Source organism: Aphelocoma coerulescens, chromosome 3 (assembly GCF_041296385.1).
Source record: "Aphelocoma coerulescens isolate FSJ_1873_10779 chromosome 3, UR_Acoe_1.0, whole genome shotgun sequence".
NCBI classification, from domain to species: Eukaryota; Metazoa; Chordata; class Aves; order Passeriformes; family Corvidae; genus Aphelocoma; species Aphelocoma coerulescens.
Window position 1 is genome coordinate 93,442,869 of NC_091016.1, and position 19,250 is coordinate 93,462,118.

The 19,250-nt window shown below is 40.6% G+C and overlaps 1 protein-coding gene across 4 annotated transcripts in view; it reads left to right on the forward strand.

Annotated features, from left to right (window-relative positions):
* The window catches only part of FILIP1 (filamin A interacting protein 1), a 102,964-nt gene that overhangs the window by 52,687 nt on the left and 31,027 nt on the right, over window positions 1-19,250 (forward strand). For all 4 annotated transcript variants that reach the window (XM_069011301.1, XM_069011304.1, XM_069011303.1 and 1 more), the window contains 2 exons: window positions 7,611-7,784; window positions 9,870-10,048. In XM_069011301.1, coding sequence (XP_068867402.1) covers window positions 7,611-7,784; window positions 9,870-10,048 — 353 coding nt within the window. The remainder of the gene's footprint in view (window positions 1-7,610; window positions 7,785-9,869; window positions 10,049-19,250) is intronic.

Consider the following 19,250-nt stretch of genomic DNA (forward strand, 5'->3'; position numbering starts at 1 on the left):
CCCAGACCATAGTAATTCTGAAAACATCAAGCAGTGTGGAGTTAATACTTTTCAGGGTCTTGCCATGGGAATTTTGCTGGCTGTGGCCCAGGCTACAGATAATTAATTATGTCAGTGAAAGGCTCTGGTGGCCTGTTTTCTTCAGAAAAAAGTGACATCATCCATGGAGCGCTCTGGCAATAAAGTAGAACAAAGCTATGTGGGCAGGAAATAACAGACAGATGTCTTCTAGTGCTCATTTGATCTGTTTCGAAGCTTGCTGGAAGAAGAAATACATTGCTCAGTGCTGCTTCTCCTCAGCTCTGCAATCTTTAGCAGGGACTTTTTCAAACATAAGAGGCCAAATTAACTTCTGATGTAATTCTTCTGGAGCCACTTCAGAAGATTTATGCAGTGGATGAGCTGGTCTATCATGTGCCTCTTCTCCAGTATTGATTTTAGAAGAGCTTTCTGAGTTATCACTGAAAGATAGCACACAATAAAATTAAATACAGGGTATAGCTCCAAAGGCTTCATACAAGGCCAGAAAGTTCTGCACAGTGTGGAGAAGATAGAACAGTTCTGTTTAATATCCTCAGGGTCATGAGGGATCATCTGTATTTCTGGATGTATATTTCACTTACCCTTTGTGCAAAATCAACAGTCAACAATGATCACTTTCCATCACTGAAGCAATCTCTTTACCTCCAGAGTACATTGTGTACCTAGACTTGGATACAGAAAAGTTAAAACAAATTCATGCAAGTGAAATTCACAGTTTCAAGTATCAGGAAATTAAGCTAAGATGAAAGGCGAGAAATAACTTTGCTGTACATAAATTCTTCTTTGCAAGAAAAACTATGTATTCATGTTGCTGGTGCAGCCTTACTTTGACTCCAGTGTGCAGTTTTGGTGCCACAATATAAGAGCATGTCCAAAATTAGAGCACAATATTAGAGCATGTCCAAAAGACAGCTATGAAGATGGTGAAGGGTTTAGAGGGGAAACCATAGAGCAGCTGGAGTCCCTCGGTTTGTTCAGTCTGGAGGAGACTGAGGGGAGATCTCATCACAGTCTACAACTTTGTCATGAGGGGGAGAGGAGGGGCAGACACTGATCTCTTTTCTGTGGTGACCAGTGACAGGATCTGAGGGAATGGCCTGAAGTTGCATCATGGGAGATTTAGGTTGGATATCAGGAAAAGATTCTTTCACCCAGAGGGTGGCTGGGCACTGAACAGACTCCCCAGGGAAGTGGTCACAGCACCAACCTGACAGAGTTCAAGGAGTGTTTGGACAATGCTCTCAGGCACCTGCTGTGACTCTTAGGACTGTCCTGTCCCAAGGCAGGGCCAGGATTTGGACTTGATGATCCTTGTGGGTGCCTTCCAACTCAGGACATCTATGATTCTATGATTTTATGTAATTAGCCAGCATTTTACATGGCTATTATCACTGAGCGAGTGATACAAACAAGGCTGCTTCAGATATCTGGTATAGGAGAAAAAAAATATTTACTGAATTTTTAGCAAAAAGGAGCTTTGTATGATGCAATATTCAGGAGAGCATCTGGCTTCCCTGCTTTGAAACATGCTTTATACAGTAAGTATAACTGTTTGGGAAGGCAAATTGCCACCCAGTCATTATAGCAGTATGAAGGGCTAGAGTGAGCAACCAGGCCTTTAACAAAAGTGTCATTCCAGCAGTCAGGAGTAGTTTTCATTATGCTCTACATACATCTTTAAAGTATTATGACACAAGAAAGTACACTTTCCTTCTAATTATTTTTGTTTCCTCCTAAGATAAGAAAGAAGGGGAGTTAGTGGTCTTAAACAGGGACTAGTGGATTAGTGTTAGGAAAGTTTTTCAGATACAGGTGTTTGAGTACACCTGCCTGAAGATGCTTTCTTTCATTAAAGTCAACTAACCAAGCTAGTGATACCCACTTTCTGAGGTCTCTAATGGGACTTTTCAGAAATACAGCTATTCCTGCCCTGATGGCAACACAGCATGTCCTGGATAGCACAGAAAGCAGTGTGAGACCATTCTCCTGATCTCCCTCTGGATGCCTTGAGTGTGATGTTTATTAACTCTGGGCGAAACATTTGTAAAGCCTACTGGAATTTAGGAAATCAGTCACTGGTAAGACCCCAACATTACGTGGATAACCTGTGACCTTATCTAGTTTCGGATGCTGAACAGAGCAGCTGTTGTGCTATAAATAACCTGAACTGTGTGCGATGCAAGGAACAACAACACAAATAGAAGTAAAGGTTCCTGTCTGTGGTTTCATAGTTATTTTTTGTCATTAATCACTGGCAAGAAAAATACAACTTCATAAATATTAAACATCTGCTACTCAGTGCACTTCCTTGTGTAGGTATGACAAAGTGCCTTCATAACCAGAAAAGAAATATTCAAAAGCTGGAAATATCAGAGTGCTCAAATATTACATAATTGCATTTCTTGTAAATGCTGCTCCTGAGTTTTCAAAACTTCTTTCATCTAATTAAGAGGATCGTTGTCATGTTACTGAAATATTGAGATTTCTCTAAGGTAGTTAGATGTAAAGTAGTTAGATGCCTCCAAATGTGGAGCTATGAAGGTAATAGTTACCAGTAACTGATTTTGAGAGAGACACACTATGAATTTGCAGGAAGGCTACTTATTAAAAAAAATCAGGAGAAGAGTTTAGGACATGTACCGGAAAATGATCTTGAGTTGGGTTTTACTCTTAGCTGACAGTGATTACTTCAACTCCATTCAGCCCATCTTGAATACAACTGAATTTTTTTCCCAATTTACTAGATGCCTTATATGAAACGAGTTTGATCAGTTCATTCCCATTTCCCAGGTGACAAATGGCCTGTGGCAAAAATTCCCCGTTTAGTGGGTGCTGAGTTTTGTCAGCAGGCTCATGGGAGAGGCCAAAGACTGTGGGAATGGGGAGAGAGGGCTGTAGTAAATTGGCAGGGCAGGGCATGAGGAGGAAGCACGTCTGAACGCCCGGCTTGTGTAACAGTCTTTCCATTGACCAAGAATCTGGTTGCTAGGCTGCCGGACCCCTTTTACAAGCAGCAGAGTCAAGCTATTGTTTCCTAAATAGTTTCAATTTTATGCAGAAACCTCTTTACATCCTTTCTATATCTTTTAAATATTTTACTAGGCACGTAGTAAAGTGAGGTTTGGAACACAGCCCCCTGCTCCGCTCAAGTTGGTGAGCGAAAGAAAGTCCTTCTACTTTAGTCTGCCAAAAAGTGAGTGTTTCAGGGTAGCCCTGCAACGAGTGGGCCCTTGTCAGCCTTCCATCTGGGCAAGTAGCATGCACTCATGAGAGAAGGGGAGCATTGTCTTGGATTTCCCAGTTAGTAACAAAGACCCCACCTCTTAGGTAAGTGCACTCATGAGTGGGGAATAGAAGGGAAGGAAAGGAGAGCAGGCAAAACTTTGTGGGACAGCAGTGCTCCACAGCACCTCAGCCCCCCAAGGGTGTACTCAAGAACTGAGGTCATCAACCTTTAGATTTTGGCACCTCCAGTAAAAATAAAACAAGTCTTAGACATAGGTCAACTTTGCAGTTCCTCTATCAGCAGCAGTAACTGAAGGAGTTAAATTAGTACATCTTTGATTTGTCTTTATTGCTCCTACTACTTAGAGAATCAGGTACTTGGGACACTTTATTAATGAAAAAGTCTCTTTATTTCAAGAACTCACAATCTGAACAGTATAGATAGAAAGTTAGCTTGGAGTTTTCTGCAGGACAATTGAAGTAATAAAAAACCAATAAAAGTAAATTTTTAAAATTCCGTATTTTGACTTTAAAGAGCTTCTCTGACTAATTGCAGTCTTCTGGACTTTTGCAAATAAGTTTCATTGTGTTACAAGCTGTTGCAATATGTGGTCTTCTCAAGCCTGGATGCTCTTTCTCATCACAGCACCAACAAAACAAAACAAGAACAGGACTTGAGAGATGGTTTTCCTGTGCCAAACATCATGTTCCTTCTACCAAAACAGCTAAAGACTGCTCTCTGGGTTTCATATGCAAGTTTACTTGCCGTTTGAAATATCTTCCTTGTGTTTGTCTCCTAGCTTATGATTTATGCAAAACAGCACTGTGCTCTGGGACAAGGGAGGCACCAGCAGTAGACGTTCATCAGTAGAAACAGCTTGCCAGCAAAGTCCCCTCTTCTTAGCTAGGGCCCCCCACTCTCATGCCTCTTCACAGGTACAAATTTTAAAGTAGCCCCAGTGTTCCTCTGCAGGATTATTCTGACTTGTTTTCTGCAAATGGTCTGTTTCCTGAAGATCACTATACATTGGAAGAAAACATCTCTATCTGACCTCTCTTCTAGTTGTTTCAGGGGAAAATTAGTCATTGGGAGAAACATGAAATCACAAGATACACAGGCATGCTGTTTCAGCTCCTTCCCTCTATATTATCCTGAGGAGTTTCAGAGAGACTAACTGGAATTCACAAACCCAGAGGCTGATGGAAAATGAGGACATTGCCTGGATCTCTCTCTGACCTAGGTTATCTGTCCTTCAGAATCTCCCTATGATGGAGCTTGTTTCTGACCAAATAAAAGCAAATTTGCCTCCAGTTTATTATTAGCATTAGGTTCCCTTTTTGGTCCAGTGCTTCCTAGCAACTTGTGTGTCTGTTTGCCAGTTTGTTTTTAAAAAACTGTTATCATAACTGAAACAGAGTACATGGTGAATTAACCAATACCCTTGAAAAGATAACGATAGGAGAAATGGCTGAGCCCAGAAAAGGCAGAAGGCACCTTGCCACATCAACAACATCCAAATCTGAAGGGCCAGCAGAGTGCAGGGTACCAAAGAAGGTGTACAGGAGAGGGCAGCTGATTGTGTCCCTAGGGATGGTGCCACCCAGCCTGATTCTGGGCTAGGTACCCTCCCCATGGGCTGCAACAAGGGGTGTTCAGTGCTGACAGTCCTACCCTGTTCCCTTGGAGCTAGGTGTGTCACTGCTTCCCTTTAAAGATGAAGGAATGAATATGTTCTTTTCTTCAAAGCTCTGAACTGAGGTTGGGCACCTATTTTCCTTCTGGGGGTGTCAGTTCCTCCATTAAACATCATCCACTCCCCTGGCTTGGCTCCCTCTGGCTTGAGTCCCTTTGGCTTTTGGGGGACCCAAATCTGTAGCATCCAGAAGACTTTCTTAGCTATCAGGGACATTCTTAGCTGTTTCAGGGACTTGTGCTAAAGTTGCTCCATTTTAATTGTGAGTGATAACAGGCTAATGAGGCCTGAAGGAAAGTCAGGCAGTGCACAACTGAACAGGGGCCGGGGCACTCGCTGGCCAGAGCAGCTGCCTCCACCAGCTATTTCTGTATCAAATAACCATTGCAGGGACTGGAGTCCAGCTCTTTGCTCTGCCTATTCACAATGTTAAATTACCAATCCCGAGCTGTCTCTGTCTGCTCTGCCTAGCCTTGTCAGTGTTTAATTATGCCATCCAGGGGCCAACAGCTTCAAGATGAGAGAATAAACTCATCCTCCTCCCCTCCCAAATAGCTTAGGGTCTGAGGTGTGCCTGTCCCTGAGGAATGGACTGTGCGGGGCCTGAAGCTTTGTGTGCTGAAAATCAAAACAAAAAGACATTTCAACATGACTGGCTGTGTGCCTTGGTGCAGAGGGTAGAAGGGAGCTGCTCCCTCATCCCTCTGTGTTCGTGCTCCCTTTGCACAGTGCTTTCCCTGAGCATGCCTGTGGCACAGGGCCCTTGCTTCAAGGCACACAGCAGGATACCAAATTAGTTCATAGGGCCAGGATGAAGGTATGGCCTCAAAACTGCCTCTTCCTAAAAGGGCTTAAGACAGCACATCATAAAATCTGGATATTTATAAATCCCTCCATACTCCCATGCTTGAACTTTTTTATTGAACTTTTTAAGGGCTTTTTTTTCAATATAAAAGCATTGGCATCATGGTGATGAAGACACTAAGACATCTGTTATTACTACAGGGATAGAAAAAAAGTAATACATTCACAAACCTTTCTAGAACTTTCCTTAAATAACATTTTTCCCGTACTGAGAGTGGCACAGTCTCAGGATGTGATGTAATGAGGTGTACATGCTCTTCTGCCTTTCTTTGGGACTACCTCACATAATTCACTTAGCTGTAACATCCATGAGTGATGAACCTTTCCCACTCTCATTTTGAAATAACATGAATACCATTCCAATTTGTATTTTTTACCTTGCAGCCATGTGCAAAGATTTTACTTCAGGTTACAAAATGTTATACAGTGTAATTGGGCTAGTTCTTAATTAGATGTCATGATCTTTGCTTCAAGTTCATTATTTATTTTCATGTTAGACTATTTTAAATGAAAAAAAAAAAAAAAATTAAAGGGTCTCTGCTATTACCCAAAATTATTTTCTTGCTCATTTTAAAAGCAGGTGGTTTTGTAGAGCTGTGATGCCTCTATGGTTCTGGGTAAAGATTTAAGATTTGCTACAGGGATGAATTGAATGCTGTTATGAGTGGCACAGGAAAGCGTGAAGAGTTGGTCAGTTCATAAATCTTAAAACAGTCATTGCTTACATAGGAGCTGAATTTGTAGAGGATTTTTTCCTAAAATGTCTGAAGCCCACAGGGGCTGACAGAAAGGCAGGAAAGAGAAAAATGCCCATACTCTTCTCCTCCCCCATCCATTTGCACTTGTGGGAAAGATGGTCTCTAGGGAAATCCAGGAGCTCCCTTCTGCCCACCAGAAACTTGCAGGTTTTACAGTCCCTCCCTGGACCACGGCCTCATAGACATGCCTTGAAAGACAAGCAGGTGCCCTGCCTCCATTTTACAGATGGCTTAACAGGTGTTGGCAAGTTATCATTAGAAACAGAGCCCTGGCTTAAGCGTTTGTCCACAGCATAGCCCTAAAATGCCCCTTATTCATAGCCAGGGGGCCTTGCAGAGCTGTCTGGTCATGCCGAGATGTTTGCTCATGCTGCCTGAAACTGGGGGCTTCCACCTGGGGCAGGGAGCTGGGCCCTGGGCCAGCCCCAGCTCCGGCAGCACAGCCATCCTCTGCTGCTGGGAGGATGTGCTCTGACTTTCCATGTCTGACACCAGTTATGCTGGTTAAATGGGGTCTGCAACATGTCTAGGGTTTTGTTTAAAGAAGAAAACCGAAAAAGAATTATTTTAGAAGTTACATGAAAAGAGTATTTAGTCACAAATTCAGGTAGGGAGTGACTAGGAAGTAGCTGTCTGAGAAATATTAGTTCAGCTCACTGGTGCTGCTGGTTCTACTCATTTCCTTATCCCCTTCAGGGAACAGCACGGGCAACAAATAAGATCCAGTATATGAAGAATAATGATGTCCCCTGGCTATAGTTGCAACTCAGATAAAAATTCATAGCATTCAAATGTAATGTCATGCAGGAACAGAATAAATCATCCCTTAAAGGACAAAATTTGTATTGCAGAGTTCATGCTTACTCTGATATCTCCCAAAATTTTTATATTTGTATTGACAGCCCATCATTTTTCTAATTTATTTTATTTTTGTGTATGCAGCCTGTACATATGAAATACCCCTATTTTCCCTGCATCCCCTGTTGGCTAATAGGTTGACTTATGGTAGTGATTTGCAATATTACAGGCAAGGGAGGATGTGATCCACATGCTGAAGACAGAGAAAACCAAACCTGAAGTTTTAGAAGCTCATTATGGGTCTGCAACTCCAGAGAATGTGCTTCGAGTGCTACACAGGGATGCCATCCTTGCCCAAGAAAAGTCTATAGGGGAAGACGTCTATGAGAAACCGATTTCAGAGGTAACAACTTCTTGATTGACAACATTATGTATGTGCAGGGGGAAGCCTAAGCAGAAGTGAGACTCCATATATTTTGGATGTGTGAAAAGCATGCAAGAGACATATATACAGATATAATACATGGAATTTGTACACTGAAAACAAAATCTTGTTCACTCATATGCAGAATAATTTGTAAGCAAAGTCACTGGATTTGAACACAAACCATAAAGAGGCTGTATGCTTCCTAGGGCTGGTGCTGTTAAGCAAGGCCAAAATCTTTGGGTGTTAAATTTCTGGTTTTTAAATGCCTTTCAATTATAGGCTTCAACCCCTACTGCTCACAGCACTGGTAACTTCTCTTTGATTTTCTTGGCATAGTAGAACACTGTCTTGAGGGTAGTTAAGAAAAGAAGACCTTTAGAGATTGACTTTGACCATATTTATGCAATGATTAATCCATATTAATTTTACATCACTTACACTCTAGGACTGCAAAGTCAGCTCAGCCTCTAAAGAGACTACAGGACTCCTTGCTTTAAAATTTAAGCAATAAATGAATGTCAAGTAGACCTGAGAATTAGAGTAGATCTGAGAATGTCTGAGGCCAGCGTGAATGCCAAAATAAACAGCCATTGCTCCTGTTCATAGTTTTGTAACAGTCCAGGTCATGGGGAAGGAGCATGCAACAACATACAATGTAACATACTATAGTGCCCCTCCAAACCTTCATAGCTCATCCAATTAGAACATTTAATTTGTTCACCAGGAGTTGTGTCTACCATGGGATATCTTTGTACTGTGTATTCTCGCTGAAACGTCTCCTGGAACTTTTGGGACAATAGTAAATAAGGAAATCAAACCTTAGTATGTGGGAGCATACATAAAATATTGTCAAACAAGATTAAAAGAGCTTAGCAAGGCCTTTTCCTAAAGAATATGATAACTTGACAAGAACTTCAGTGGAAAACTTGCGTCGTGTGCAGATTCACAAGGCTTATGTTGAAATAATATAGAAAAATTACGTGCAAAAGATCTCAAAAGCTGAACCCGACCTGGCTCTTTTACAAAATGCAATGACTGTTTCACTTTGACTGCTATGGTCAGCTTTTGGAGAATAAATTGCCATGGTCCTTCTGCTCTCTTCTTTCCCCCAGTTTGCTGAGATACCCTGGGAAAGAAACAACAGCAGCTTGGGGCAGCTGGGGCTGAGGAAGATGAGATTCTCACAGGGTAAGGGTTGGGGGTGGGCAGAGCAGGCTCTGCCAGCCACCGTGCCAGGTGCAGGCAACCAGACAAGCACCAAGGCTGAAGACTGCTTTGGCAGGGAGGAGGCTGGAGTTTGTCATCTGCACCCAAGAAACAGCAAATGGAGCAATATGAATAGCTGTGGTGGATTTGGAGTGCCATGGCAACTTTTTAGACACACTTCCCTGGTTTTAATGTTTGCTTGAATAATAATTGGAATATTAAATTAATAAAAAAATGCAGAAGACAAGAAAGGTTGTGTATAAAGAAAGAGAATTTCTGTCAAAAAACAGGCTGAGGGGAAACCCCTAGGGCTATAATCAATTGTATTTGGTAATGTAATACTGAATCTGGACTGAATCTAAATAATTTGGATCTTTTATCTCTGCAGTCTTACAGGTATGTTAAAGATTCATAGCTCAAATTTCAGCCTTCAGACTACACTTTATGCTCCACATGCAAGTGTCTAGTCCCCATATAGGTGTGTGAAGTCAGGCTCCCAGGATCTGAGGTCTGAGCTACAGCCTTTTCCCTGTGAAATGAAGAAAGTGTTCACAGCACCTCACCACAGGGGAAATTCTGCACTGCAACAATATTATTTGTTACCCTAAACCGAAGTGAAGTTCTGTCCTTTGTGTATCTGAAAACTGTGTAAATGTTTATTGCTAATATGTCATCCAAATAAATCATTACTTTCAGGGGGCAGTTATTCTTATTTCTAGTCACTGCTTTATGTAAAACCCAAGACATGAAATTACGGGACTTGCATTTACCAAACACAACATTGTTGGTTAATAAATCAGATGAAGTAAGCAAGGAGACCTTTAAAACAGTCTGTTCTTCTTTCCTACAATCCAGCTGGACAGACTTGAAGAAAAGCAGAAAGAGACATACCGGCGCATGCTGGAACAGCTCCTGTTGGCAGAAAAGTGCCATCGTCGCACAGTTTACGAGCTAGAAAATGAGAAACATAAACATACAGATTACATGAACAAGAGCGATGACTTCACCAACCTCTTGGAACAGGAGCGGGAGAGGTGAGTGCAAAGACTACCCCCAGTGTCCCAATGCTTGTCCCCTCACCAGTGACACAGCCTGGTATTTTCTGTGTTTAAATGACACTAAACTTATGTGTAAAACATCTGTAAATGTTGGTCCACTCATGTCATTTGTAAGCATGTTACTGTGCAAGTCTGGAGCTGGAGGAATACCACTGAATGTTCCTGTAGTGTGAGCTTGAATTAAGAAACAAATTTGTTTTGAATTAGTCATGCCTGTTTTGGGTTCACCTCCAGGTAGCTTTTGATCAGATGTTATTTATGCTGGCTAAGGTTGAGACTGGCTTGATTAGCTAAGCACTAAGTTTTGTGAAGGATGGAGCACTGTTGTCACAGCAGGAGGGCAGGGTAAGGAAAACCACAACACACATTAGGATACTGGCACACAAGTGGTGGGACTCTGCCATGCCCTTTGCATTTAGGCTTGCAAAGTCACAAACCATTTGCATTCTTTTTCATGTTTTTGAAGACACGTGCCTCAGGCAAGTTATCTTTCCCCTGGAAGAAAATACTATCATGCATTACCAAATGTGCCCAGCCTGTGGTAGACTATCTGCAGTGCTCACCTCACAGTCTCATACACACCACATTTCTTTTTTTCAAGTGTTTATCCAGCTTGTTGGACAAGTAATTTGTTCTCTGGGTCTCTAAGAAAAGAAAGATCACCTACCTTAGCTGAAGACTGAGCACTCAGTAACGGTCTCAGTTTTTCAATATGAAATTTTTGCGCTTACACCAAATTGCTTGAAATCAATCCATGTTGTGTTTCTTTTTTTTTTAAAGGAAAGGCTCTAAGAAAAATACTTAAGGCAAGTTCAAAGAAGAAATGCTTTTGAGGAAACCACAGGCTTGTGGCAGACATTTGCAAAATGCCAGGAGCAAAACTGTTAAGTGTATTTCCTGAACTTAGTTCAGCAGCAGCTTTGAGTAGGTGGCACATGAGCTACAGTGACCATATTTCCTGGTTTAATAAGTTTTGGGTTTTTTCTGTCTTTACTTTCCTGGGTTGGCTGGCAAACTTTAAAGAACAAAAATGCTTCTGCACCTTGGCAAATTGATTCTCATAGTAGAAAATGAAAAATGTAAACATATGTTTTAAGAAATAAAAAATGTTGTATTTTCAAGTAAGCAGCAACTTCACATCGGATTCTCATAGGTGAAATTTTGTCTCTGTGCTGAATATCCATGTATGTGTGGACATGCAGCCACTAAAATGCTGCCAAAGTGGTATTAAAATACCATTTACATTTGTCTTTACATTTTTACAGTCACATTAACTTGACAATTGTTGCCTTCTTATTATTCCCTCTCAATTTGTAAAGGCCACTAAACAGTCTACTATTATGACCTGGGTTGAACTGACTTCCTTTAATGAAGTGATTAAAGAGCTTTTTATCTTAATGCAAGGAGTGCGGTATCTTACCACTGCCAAGATAACAAGTCCCACATCTGTGGGTATTTTCTCTTACCCTTCCTGCTCTCTCAAACTTCAAGTTTTCTACATTCTACAATTTTTGGAAAAACAGCAATAAGAAAAGGAAAATTTGAATTTGAATTTCTCTTGAAAACAGATCTTTAACAGCAACTAAATCCACTGGCTTTAGTCACCAGTGCCTCTGTAGTGGTGGCTGCACGGGAATAATTGCAGTGCTGAAGCCCTTTTGATTTATGTTGAGTAACACCAGAAATCTGATGTTTGCTATTTAATCCACTTTGTTTGTGTATGACACTAATTTGTATCAAGTTAGTAGTGACCAAGCAGAGAGAACATGGCATGCAGCTAAACATAGAAAACCAAGATACATGTACCTCCCTCTTCAGGGCCTCCTCTAAGATCACTTACAGAGCAGATTAGCAAAATCAGGACGGGCTGGAAACCACTCATTAGCATAAAGTCTTAAACGATCTCAACTTCTTACCTTTGTTTTCTGAGTGTACATGAAACTGAGACTGCACCCACATCATTGTAGATAATAAAAACTAGAAGTAGTATTTTTTGAGGGCTATAGTCACAAAGAAAGAGAGGGTGATAGGATGACTTCTTAGGAAAGCCCCAAAGTGGCAATAGATTTTGTCAAAAAGAAAGAGTTTGAAGTGGAAAAATTAAGTTGCAACAGATTAAAGCATACAAGAAACTCATACTCAATCTGCATATTGGGACAGAGAACTGACCTGCCCAAAGGCATTTTTAAGGTCCTGCATAGGCATTCTTGTTTTATAAGTACCGCTATACATATAATTCATTTTACTGTGGTGCTTTGAGGGTTATTTTATTAAGAGCTGAACAGACTTGTAGTTTCCATGAAAACGAAAAGGGACACAGAGTTGAACTTTGCCCGTCAGCCACTCTGCTGCACTCGCAGTTGTAATGTTAATGAGACAGGGTGAGCCAGAGGAAGAACAGTGCTGCAGGATGGCCATCTCACAGGAGTCTGTTACAACGAGAGAAGTAATAACTTCTGTCCTGGATCGAAGTAATTTCAGTAATTTCTTTCCTCACACAATTTTATCAATCTTTCCTAACCATTGTTGTCTACATCAACTTTCACAGGCCACATCTGCTTTTGCTGTCTCGTGAAAGTTTGAACAAAGCAAAAAGGGAATTCTTTAAGAGCAGAAATATGCCTCAGTTCTAATGTATGTCTAACACTCTCTTAATGTATTTACTTTGGAATAATTTTTTACATGCACTTTTATACATTATCTCTAATCCATCTACAACAACATGATAAGAAAGCAAACAGTTCCTGTGGGTGACTAATTATTAGATCAGCCTCACACAGGAAGGAAGTAACAGGAAAACATGATTTGTCAAGAATAATGACGCATGAAAGGTATAAAAAAGAGAAAATTGTGCACTGGGATATTAAAAATGTAGACAGCTAGGGGCACGGGGCAGGTAAATGGAGAAGGCTAAAGGGCCTCACTGTTGGCATTGGCTCTGCAAGACCAAGTGAAACTGACCTGAAGAAAGATTGTGGAAAAGGGTGGCATGTTGCAGGAAAAGAGTAGTGATGACCATTTGCCAGGTGGAGATGAAAGAAATATGGTACTTTTAGTGGAAAGTGCTTCTATAGACATGGTGGCTGAAGTGTTTTGCAATTTTCCTTATAGTATGCGATAAAAGTATTTAATGATATTTGAAATTATGGGCGGTATTTTCTATTTTTCTATGCAATCAAATTTCCCTTTTCAATGCTTGCCCACCTCAGCTGCTGTTCTTCTAACATCAAGTTGTCCTTGGGCATCTCTGATCCCAGGGAATGCAAAAGCAGACATCTTCCTGGAGCCTCCTGAGGAGGCTGAGGGATATGGAGAAGAGTCCCCAGGCCCCCTCAAAGACTTGGGTGACAGATGGTGGTTGTAAGGAGTCTCTGGTCTGACAGGTGGAGAACGAAGGGTCTGGTCAGAACTGCATTGACTTGCAGTGGGCACTTGGAGACCAGGCATCAGCAGACCAGGCATAAGCAGCCTCGGGGATAAAATTAGTCTTCCCAGCACAGGCACCCTCATGACTTCAACCGTGCTTTGAAGACGGAGGTGGTGGCATGACTTTGGGCTGAGCTGGGCACAGCTAAACCAGTTATTGGTACTTCACGACCCCAAAAATTCTTGTGTAAAGCAGGCTTAACATGAAATTGTACTTGGCTGTTCTCTGTGCTGCTTGGTCCCAGCCTTCTTGTCTTCCCTTTTAGGGAACTGGGGGCAGGGTGGGGGGAAATCTTTAGTTTATCAATTATACACTTTTTCATTTGATCAGCGGGGCTTTTTTTGGTGGAAAAGGGTAGAGATCTTTGTAATGTCAGCACTTCTTTGATGTTTTGATCGACCTAGAAGATGAGTTTTAAAATGCTGACATTTTTAGAGGTGCTAATCTCTGAAAAATTTTTCATGTGCCCTTCTTTTAATCCTGGTGGTTGACAGCACATTTTGCTGCTATTAAGAGCACTGGAAAGCTCCCATTGATTTTAACGGTTCAGGAAGAGGCTTGCGGTGAGGACCCACTGAGCCAGTCCTGCCATCCAGGACGGATAGAAGACATAGCCTGGAAGCCTGCAAAAATGGGGGGAGGAGGGAATTTCTTTTATATGCATGGGATGTGGGTTGCCGAATAGAGGGTGTGATGTGGCAGAAAGGCTTTGTTGGAGCTCTGTTATGGGGGATCCATGTGACTGCCTTGTGAATAATTTGATCATTTCCAGCATGATCTCTGAGACTGCTGAGAGTCTGTCACCCCACTACACAATGGATCAGTAAATATACACCCAGTATCTCAGTGTTGTCTGTGCTAAAGGATAGATATTATGTTTTATTGTAAGGCTTCACTGAAGTGATGAGGCTTTAATATTGGTTCTTGCTTTCCTCAGTGCTTCAAATTATTCTTTATAACCACTGCCAGTGTTCTCAGTGCTCTGAAGCATTTCATGTTTTCCTCAACGGCAAGGCTGAGGATTCAGTCTGTACTTCCAAAGCATTGCCCTGATAAATCTGGTTTTAGTTAAACCCTCTTTTTGAAGTACATGGCCATAATTAGATCTGCCTAGAGGAGACAGCAAGACTGTGACCCCAGATCTTTCCTCCACAAAGTTCCCTTTCAGTCTTCACGTAAAATTGTCTCCTCTTTGCCTCCCCCATCACAGCACCCCCAGCAAGGAATGCACTGGCAAGTCCCTCGGAGGTCTGTGATAATACATTCCTCTCAGCTTCAGTCATGCTGGCACCGAGATGCTCTTGGCTGCTCTGCTGGTGATGTAATTCTGGGCCCACATCACCTGCAAAGGAAACTGATCTGTGAGCAATAAAGCACACAGCCCTCTTGAAACAAAAATGGGAGTGTTGATGTTAACAAGATTTTAAACTCCCTTTCTTCCCCTTCTTGCATTTCTGCTTTTATTATCAAAGCTTCCCTTCTCCCTTTTCCCACGAGACGGCAGCACCAAGCCTTTCATTGGGAAGGGCTTGCCTTTTTGTTTCCCTGTATTTCATGGACCCAAGCAAGTGTAAAGGCTGGAGCGTGATACAGCTCAGAGATTTTGTGTGTGTTGCCTTTCCAGTTTGTGTTTTCCCTCGATTTTTATGAAGATTGTAAAATAAAGGAGCTGGAGGGAAGACAGCAGGGCAGAGTATCCATCAGTCAATTACTTGTTTAGAGAACAATCGAGCCAAAAATATGAAGTGTTCAGGACTTATAAACCTCAGTGATTTACCACCATAAAGCCAAATTCTGTGGTAAGAATAGGCCCATATAGAAATATTGGGGTGAGGTACACAATCCAAACATATAACACAGATTTTGGCCTGTAACTGTAATCTGTTGGTGATTCCTTCTAATGTCTGGAAATTAAGTTACTTTACAGAAAGATTTTTGCTATCTTCTTTTTTTATCCCCCAAAGAGTTCTTAGCCATATTTGTACTCTGGCTTTTTTTCGCGTATGGTGATTGTTTCTGTGTCCTGTTTTCCAAATTGTGACCAAAAAAAAGGAAAAGCCATCCCAATGGGACTTCACCACTGCCTACAGCGGTTACTCATCTTACCGCACATTACTGGCCTTAGTAGAACACTGAGTCACTCTCCGTCTACTTTTCAAAAAGAGCATCTCTAAACTTTTAATATTATAATGTAGAAGACAAGGGCAGCAGTGCATTTTTATTCTTTTCTTTCAGGCTGACATGCTATCGGTATGGTTTGGAAAAGCTGGTTATTTTCTGTCAATGTAATACATTCACAGGATCACAGATCAGAAATTCTGTGGTAGTCTATTAAAAGAAATGAATTAAAAAACCTGGCAATGACAAATACAGTTTCTGCACAGTTAAGTAAATCTGAAGGTCATCTATTTTTCAGGTCCTGTTTTACAGCTCTAGCTGACAGCAAGGCAGCGACAGCTCAAAGTTTATGTTTTAACTAATGAATCTGGTCCCAACTTCCAACAAAATGGTTCCAAAGGTAATTTGAAAATGAGAGAACAAACAGTGACATCTGACTGTGGAGTAACAATATGAAAGTATTGCAAGTCTTACACAATGTGAGCTGGGACTAATCCAAATCCATCTCTTTACACTTGGATAGTCCTCAAAACTGTCCAGTCTTTCAGTCACTTCTGGGATTATATAAAATGGCATCATGTGTTGTTTCAGCTACTCTTCCAAAATTTTTTCTAAGTAGGCATCAGCTTCACAGCCCTTAAGAGAGAATTATTATACAAAACTATATGTACTTCATTATTCCTAGTAAGTTTGCTTGCTAAAATCATCAATTCAAATGCTCCCAGGGTCAGACAGGGGGAAAAAATTACTTCATTCAAAATCTACTCACGAACTCAATCTCTGTCCAGGGTGCAATAGGTAACAATTTCAACATTTAAGAGGCCTTTGGCATGTTTCAGAGTTATTATACTACTGAAATAAATACCAGTTCACAGCTCTACTGAGGCCATCTTTTTAAGTTGTCATTTTTTTAGGCAAAGAAAACAAGAATTGAATCAGGGTCATGTAGGGAAAATTGCTTCCTCATTCAGAAAGATTAGAAACAGGTTTCAGTTGAAACGCCAGGTTTCAATGAATTTCTAAAAAATTTAAACAGATACCACTTATTTACAAGTATAAATATATGATAATAGGCACACATTGAACGTGTTGGATATTTGCTTTATGTTTAAATGAAAGTTTACCTGTGCAGAGATGCACAGACTAATTAGTGATGTGTATGACCTACTGCCCTAATGCCCTGCTAACATTCAAGACCCGTTCTGCATGGTCTGATAACTTCCATAAGTTGTATGAAGAACCTCAAGACATCATCTGACTAGGGGGGTTATTCTGACTCAGTGAGCCTATATGGAAGCTTTCTTAACCCTAGACAGATGTAATATTTTTTCCATCTTCATTCCCCAAAAGGGTGCTAAGTTGTGCATTTCTTCTCATTCCTCAATCTCCAGCAGCAATGGAGATTAGCAGTAATGAGTTTTATATTTGCATCATTTCAGTTTTCATTTGTTTTTAAGGCTTATATGTGAAGAAATCTTAAGGCAGAAATAAAAATTTAGGGGGTGCAAATGAAGCATTCTTGTGAAATTTGCCACGGCCTGTTCAAATGTGCAGGAAGAGAAATGCAGAATATCTAATTCACCACATATTTATAAGGTACCTGAGTAGGTGCCTGATTACAATATTGTGCTGCCATAGTTAGTATTTCAACTAACTTTTAAAAAACTCATTAAGACATACCCTTTTGAGTGTAAGACTATTATTAATGTCAACAAAGAAAATCTGGTGACCTAATTCACATGACCAGCTAGTCAAAAAACATATCAAATAACCCTGTGATTATGCCACTCACCTGGACCATGGCAGACGTTCAAGCCCTCTGTCAACTTGTTGGGACCTGAATACACCTCTCAGAGGAGGCCCCCCTGGTCACATCACTAGTTCCTTGGGGTGTCTGTTCCCATTCTTCCTGGGAAAAATTGTTCTACTTTTACAAGTTACTTACATAATTTTGGGTTCTTTTCACCAAAGAGGTGAAAATTCTTGTAGGTCAGTGTCTGAGTATTCAAATTTCCCAGACAGAGGAATTCACTGGTCCAGGCAGATCACTTGATCTTCTGAAAAAGGGACGATTTTTCACTTGTTGGTTTAGTGAATTGGGCCAAGAAAAAGTCCTCTCTATCCCCTGCTTTTCTTAAAATGATAAAAATGGAAATGAAATTACTGATCTGAAACAAACACGTTTCACTGAAATCCACATGAAATATTTTTTTCACTTGAATGAGAGACAAAAATTAAGCTTTTAAAAATATTTTTTTAAGTTTTTGGTTTAGCTCTGAAATTGAAAAATCAATTACACAGCTCTGTTATGCAGTTGCTTATGTTAGGGAATGATTAATAGTAACGTAGCTGAATATGTAATGCCCTAATGAGGAAAGATAAAGAAATGAGCAGAAAATGAGGCTAAATTATAGCAGAATGACAGCAATGGTTTTCTGATAATAGCAATTATGTCAGAGCTGAAAAAGTATCTCTTGGTGACAAGTATATATATCACAGAAAGAATGTTCCTGTAATTCCATTTAAAAAGTTTATTTTCAGAGGAACCAGAAAGGCATAGATGTCTTCTCTTTCATCATTTAAATGTCAGGCTTTCCTAGGTGACTTAACTTGTTTTAAAATGATGCATAGCTTTCAACATTTTTTTCATTTTGAAAATTACTGCCTGGGATACAACACTGGTTTCCAAAACCAGCAGGGGCAGAGCAGTGCCCGTAGCAGTGACAGGCAGGCGGGCGGTGTGGAGGACAGCTCATGTGACATGGGCACAGCTAATCCTGCAATAGAGGAGAGTCTGTCCTGGTTTGACTGGCTCATGTCCTCACCTGACAGAACAAGTGCTGTTGGTCCAACTTGCTTTCAGTTGCAAGCACCATTGCCTAGTGCCCACCATTAGCACACCATGTATTCTACATCCATCTACTTCAGGTCTTAGGAAATAATTAATCCTGATGCTGGATTTTATCAGCACAAAGCTGGCTTTGTTGCAATTCCTTTGAAGTCAGTAGAGCACTTCTTGATTAATGGGATTAATGAGAATCAGAGTAGGAACTCTGAAATGTGTGCATGCTTGTACCTGTAGAAGTCTACACATGCATATATAAATGTATTACATACAGCAGTTTCTTGAGTGGAATTACAGCTTCTGCATGGGAGTCTGCGCTCCAGAAAATTAACCTGTCAACATATTTCCCATAAGATTATATTTTTATATAACTCCTATATGCATTTCGGCTCATCATAGTAATCATAACAATAGTAATAACAACAACAACAACAATAATAATAATAAACCATAATAGTAATAATAACAACAATAACAATAATAACAGTAGTTTTAATGACTATAATTTTTTACATAATTTCCAAAAGCCAAATTATGCCTTTGTGTTTTGAATTATTTTTGGTCAGTATTACCTATTGATTCTACAAAGGAGGCTGTAAACTTTTGCCTCCTTGCGCATGAGGCATCATTTGCACTTATGTCACTATAAGATTTTAAAAAATAATAGTGATTTGTAAGAGGGGATGCTCAGTGGAAGGCAACAGCTAATGACTGAATACCTGATTAGAGAACAACAGGGCCAGATTGCATAAGCCCTGCAGTTATTCAGAGGGCAACACAGATATGGA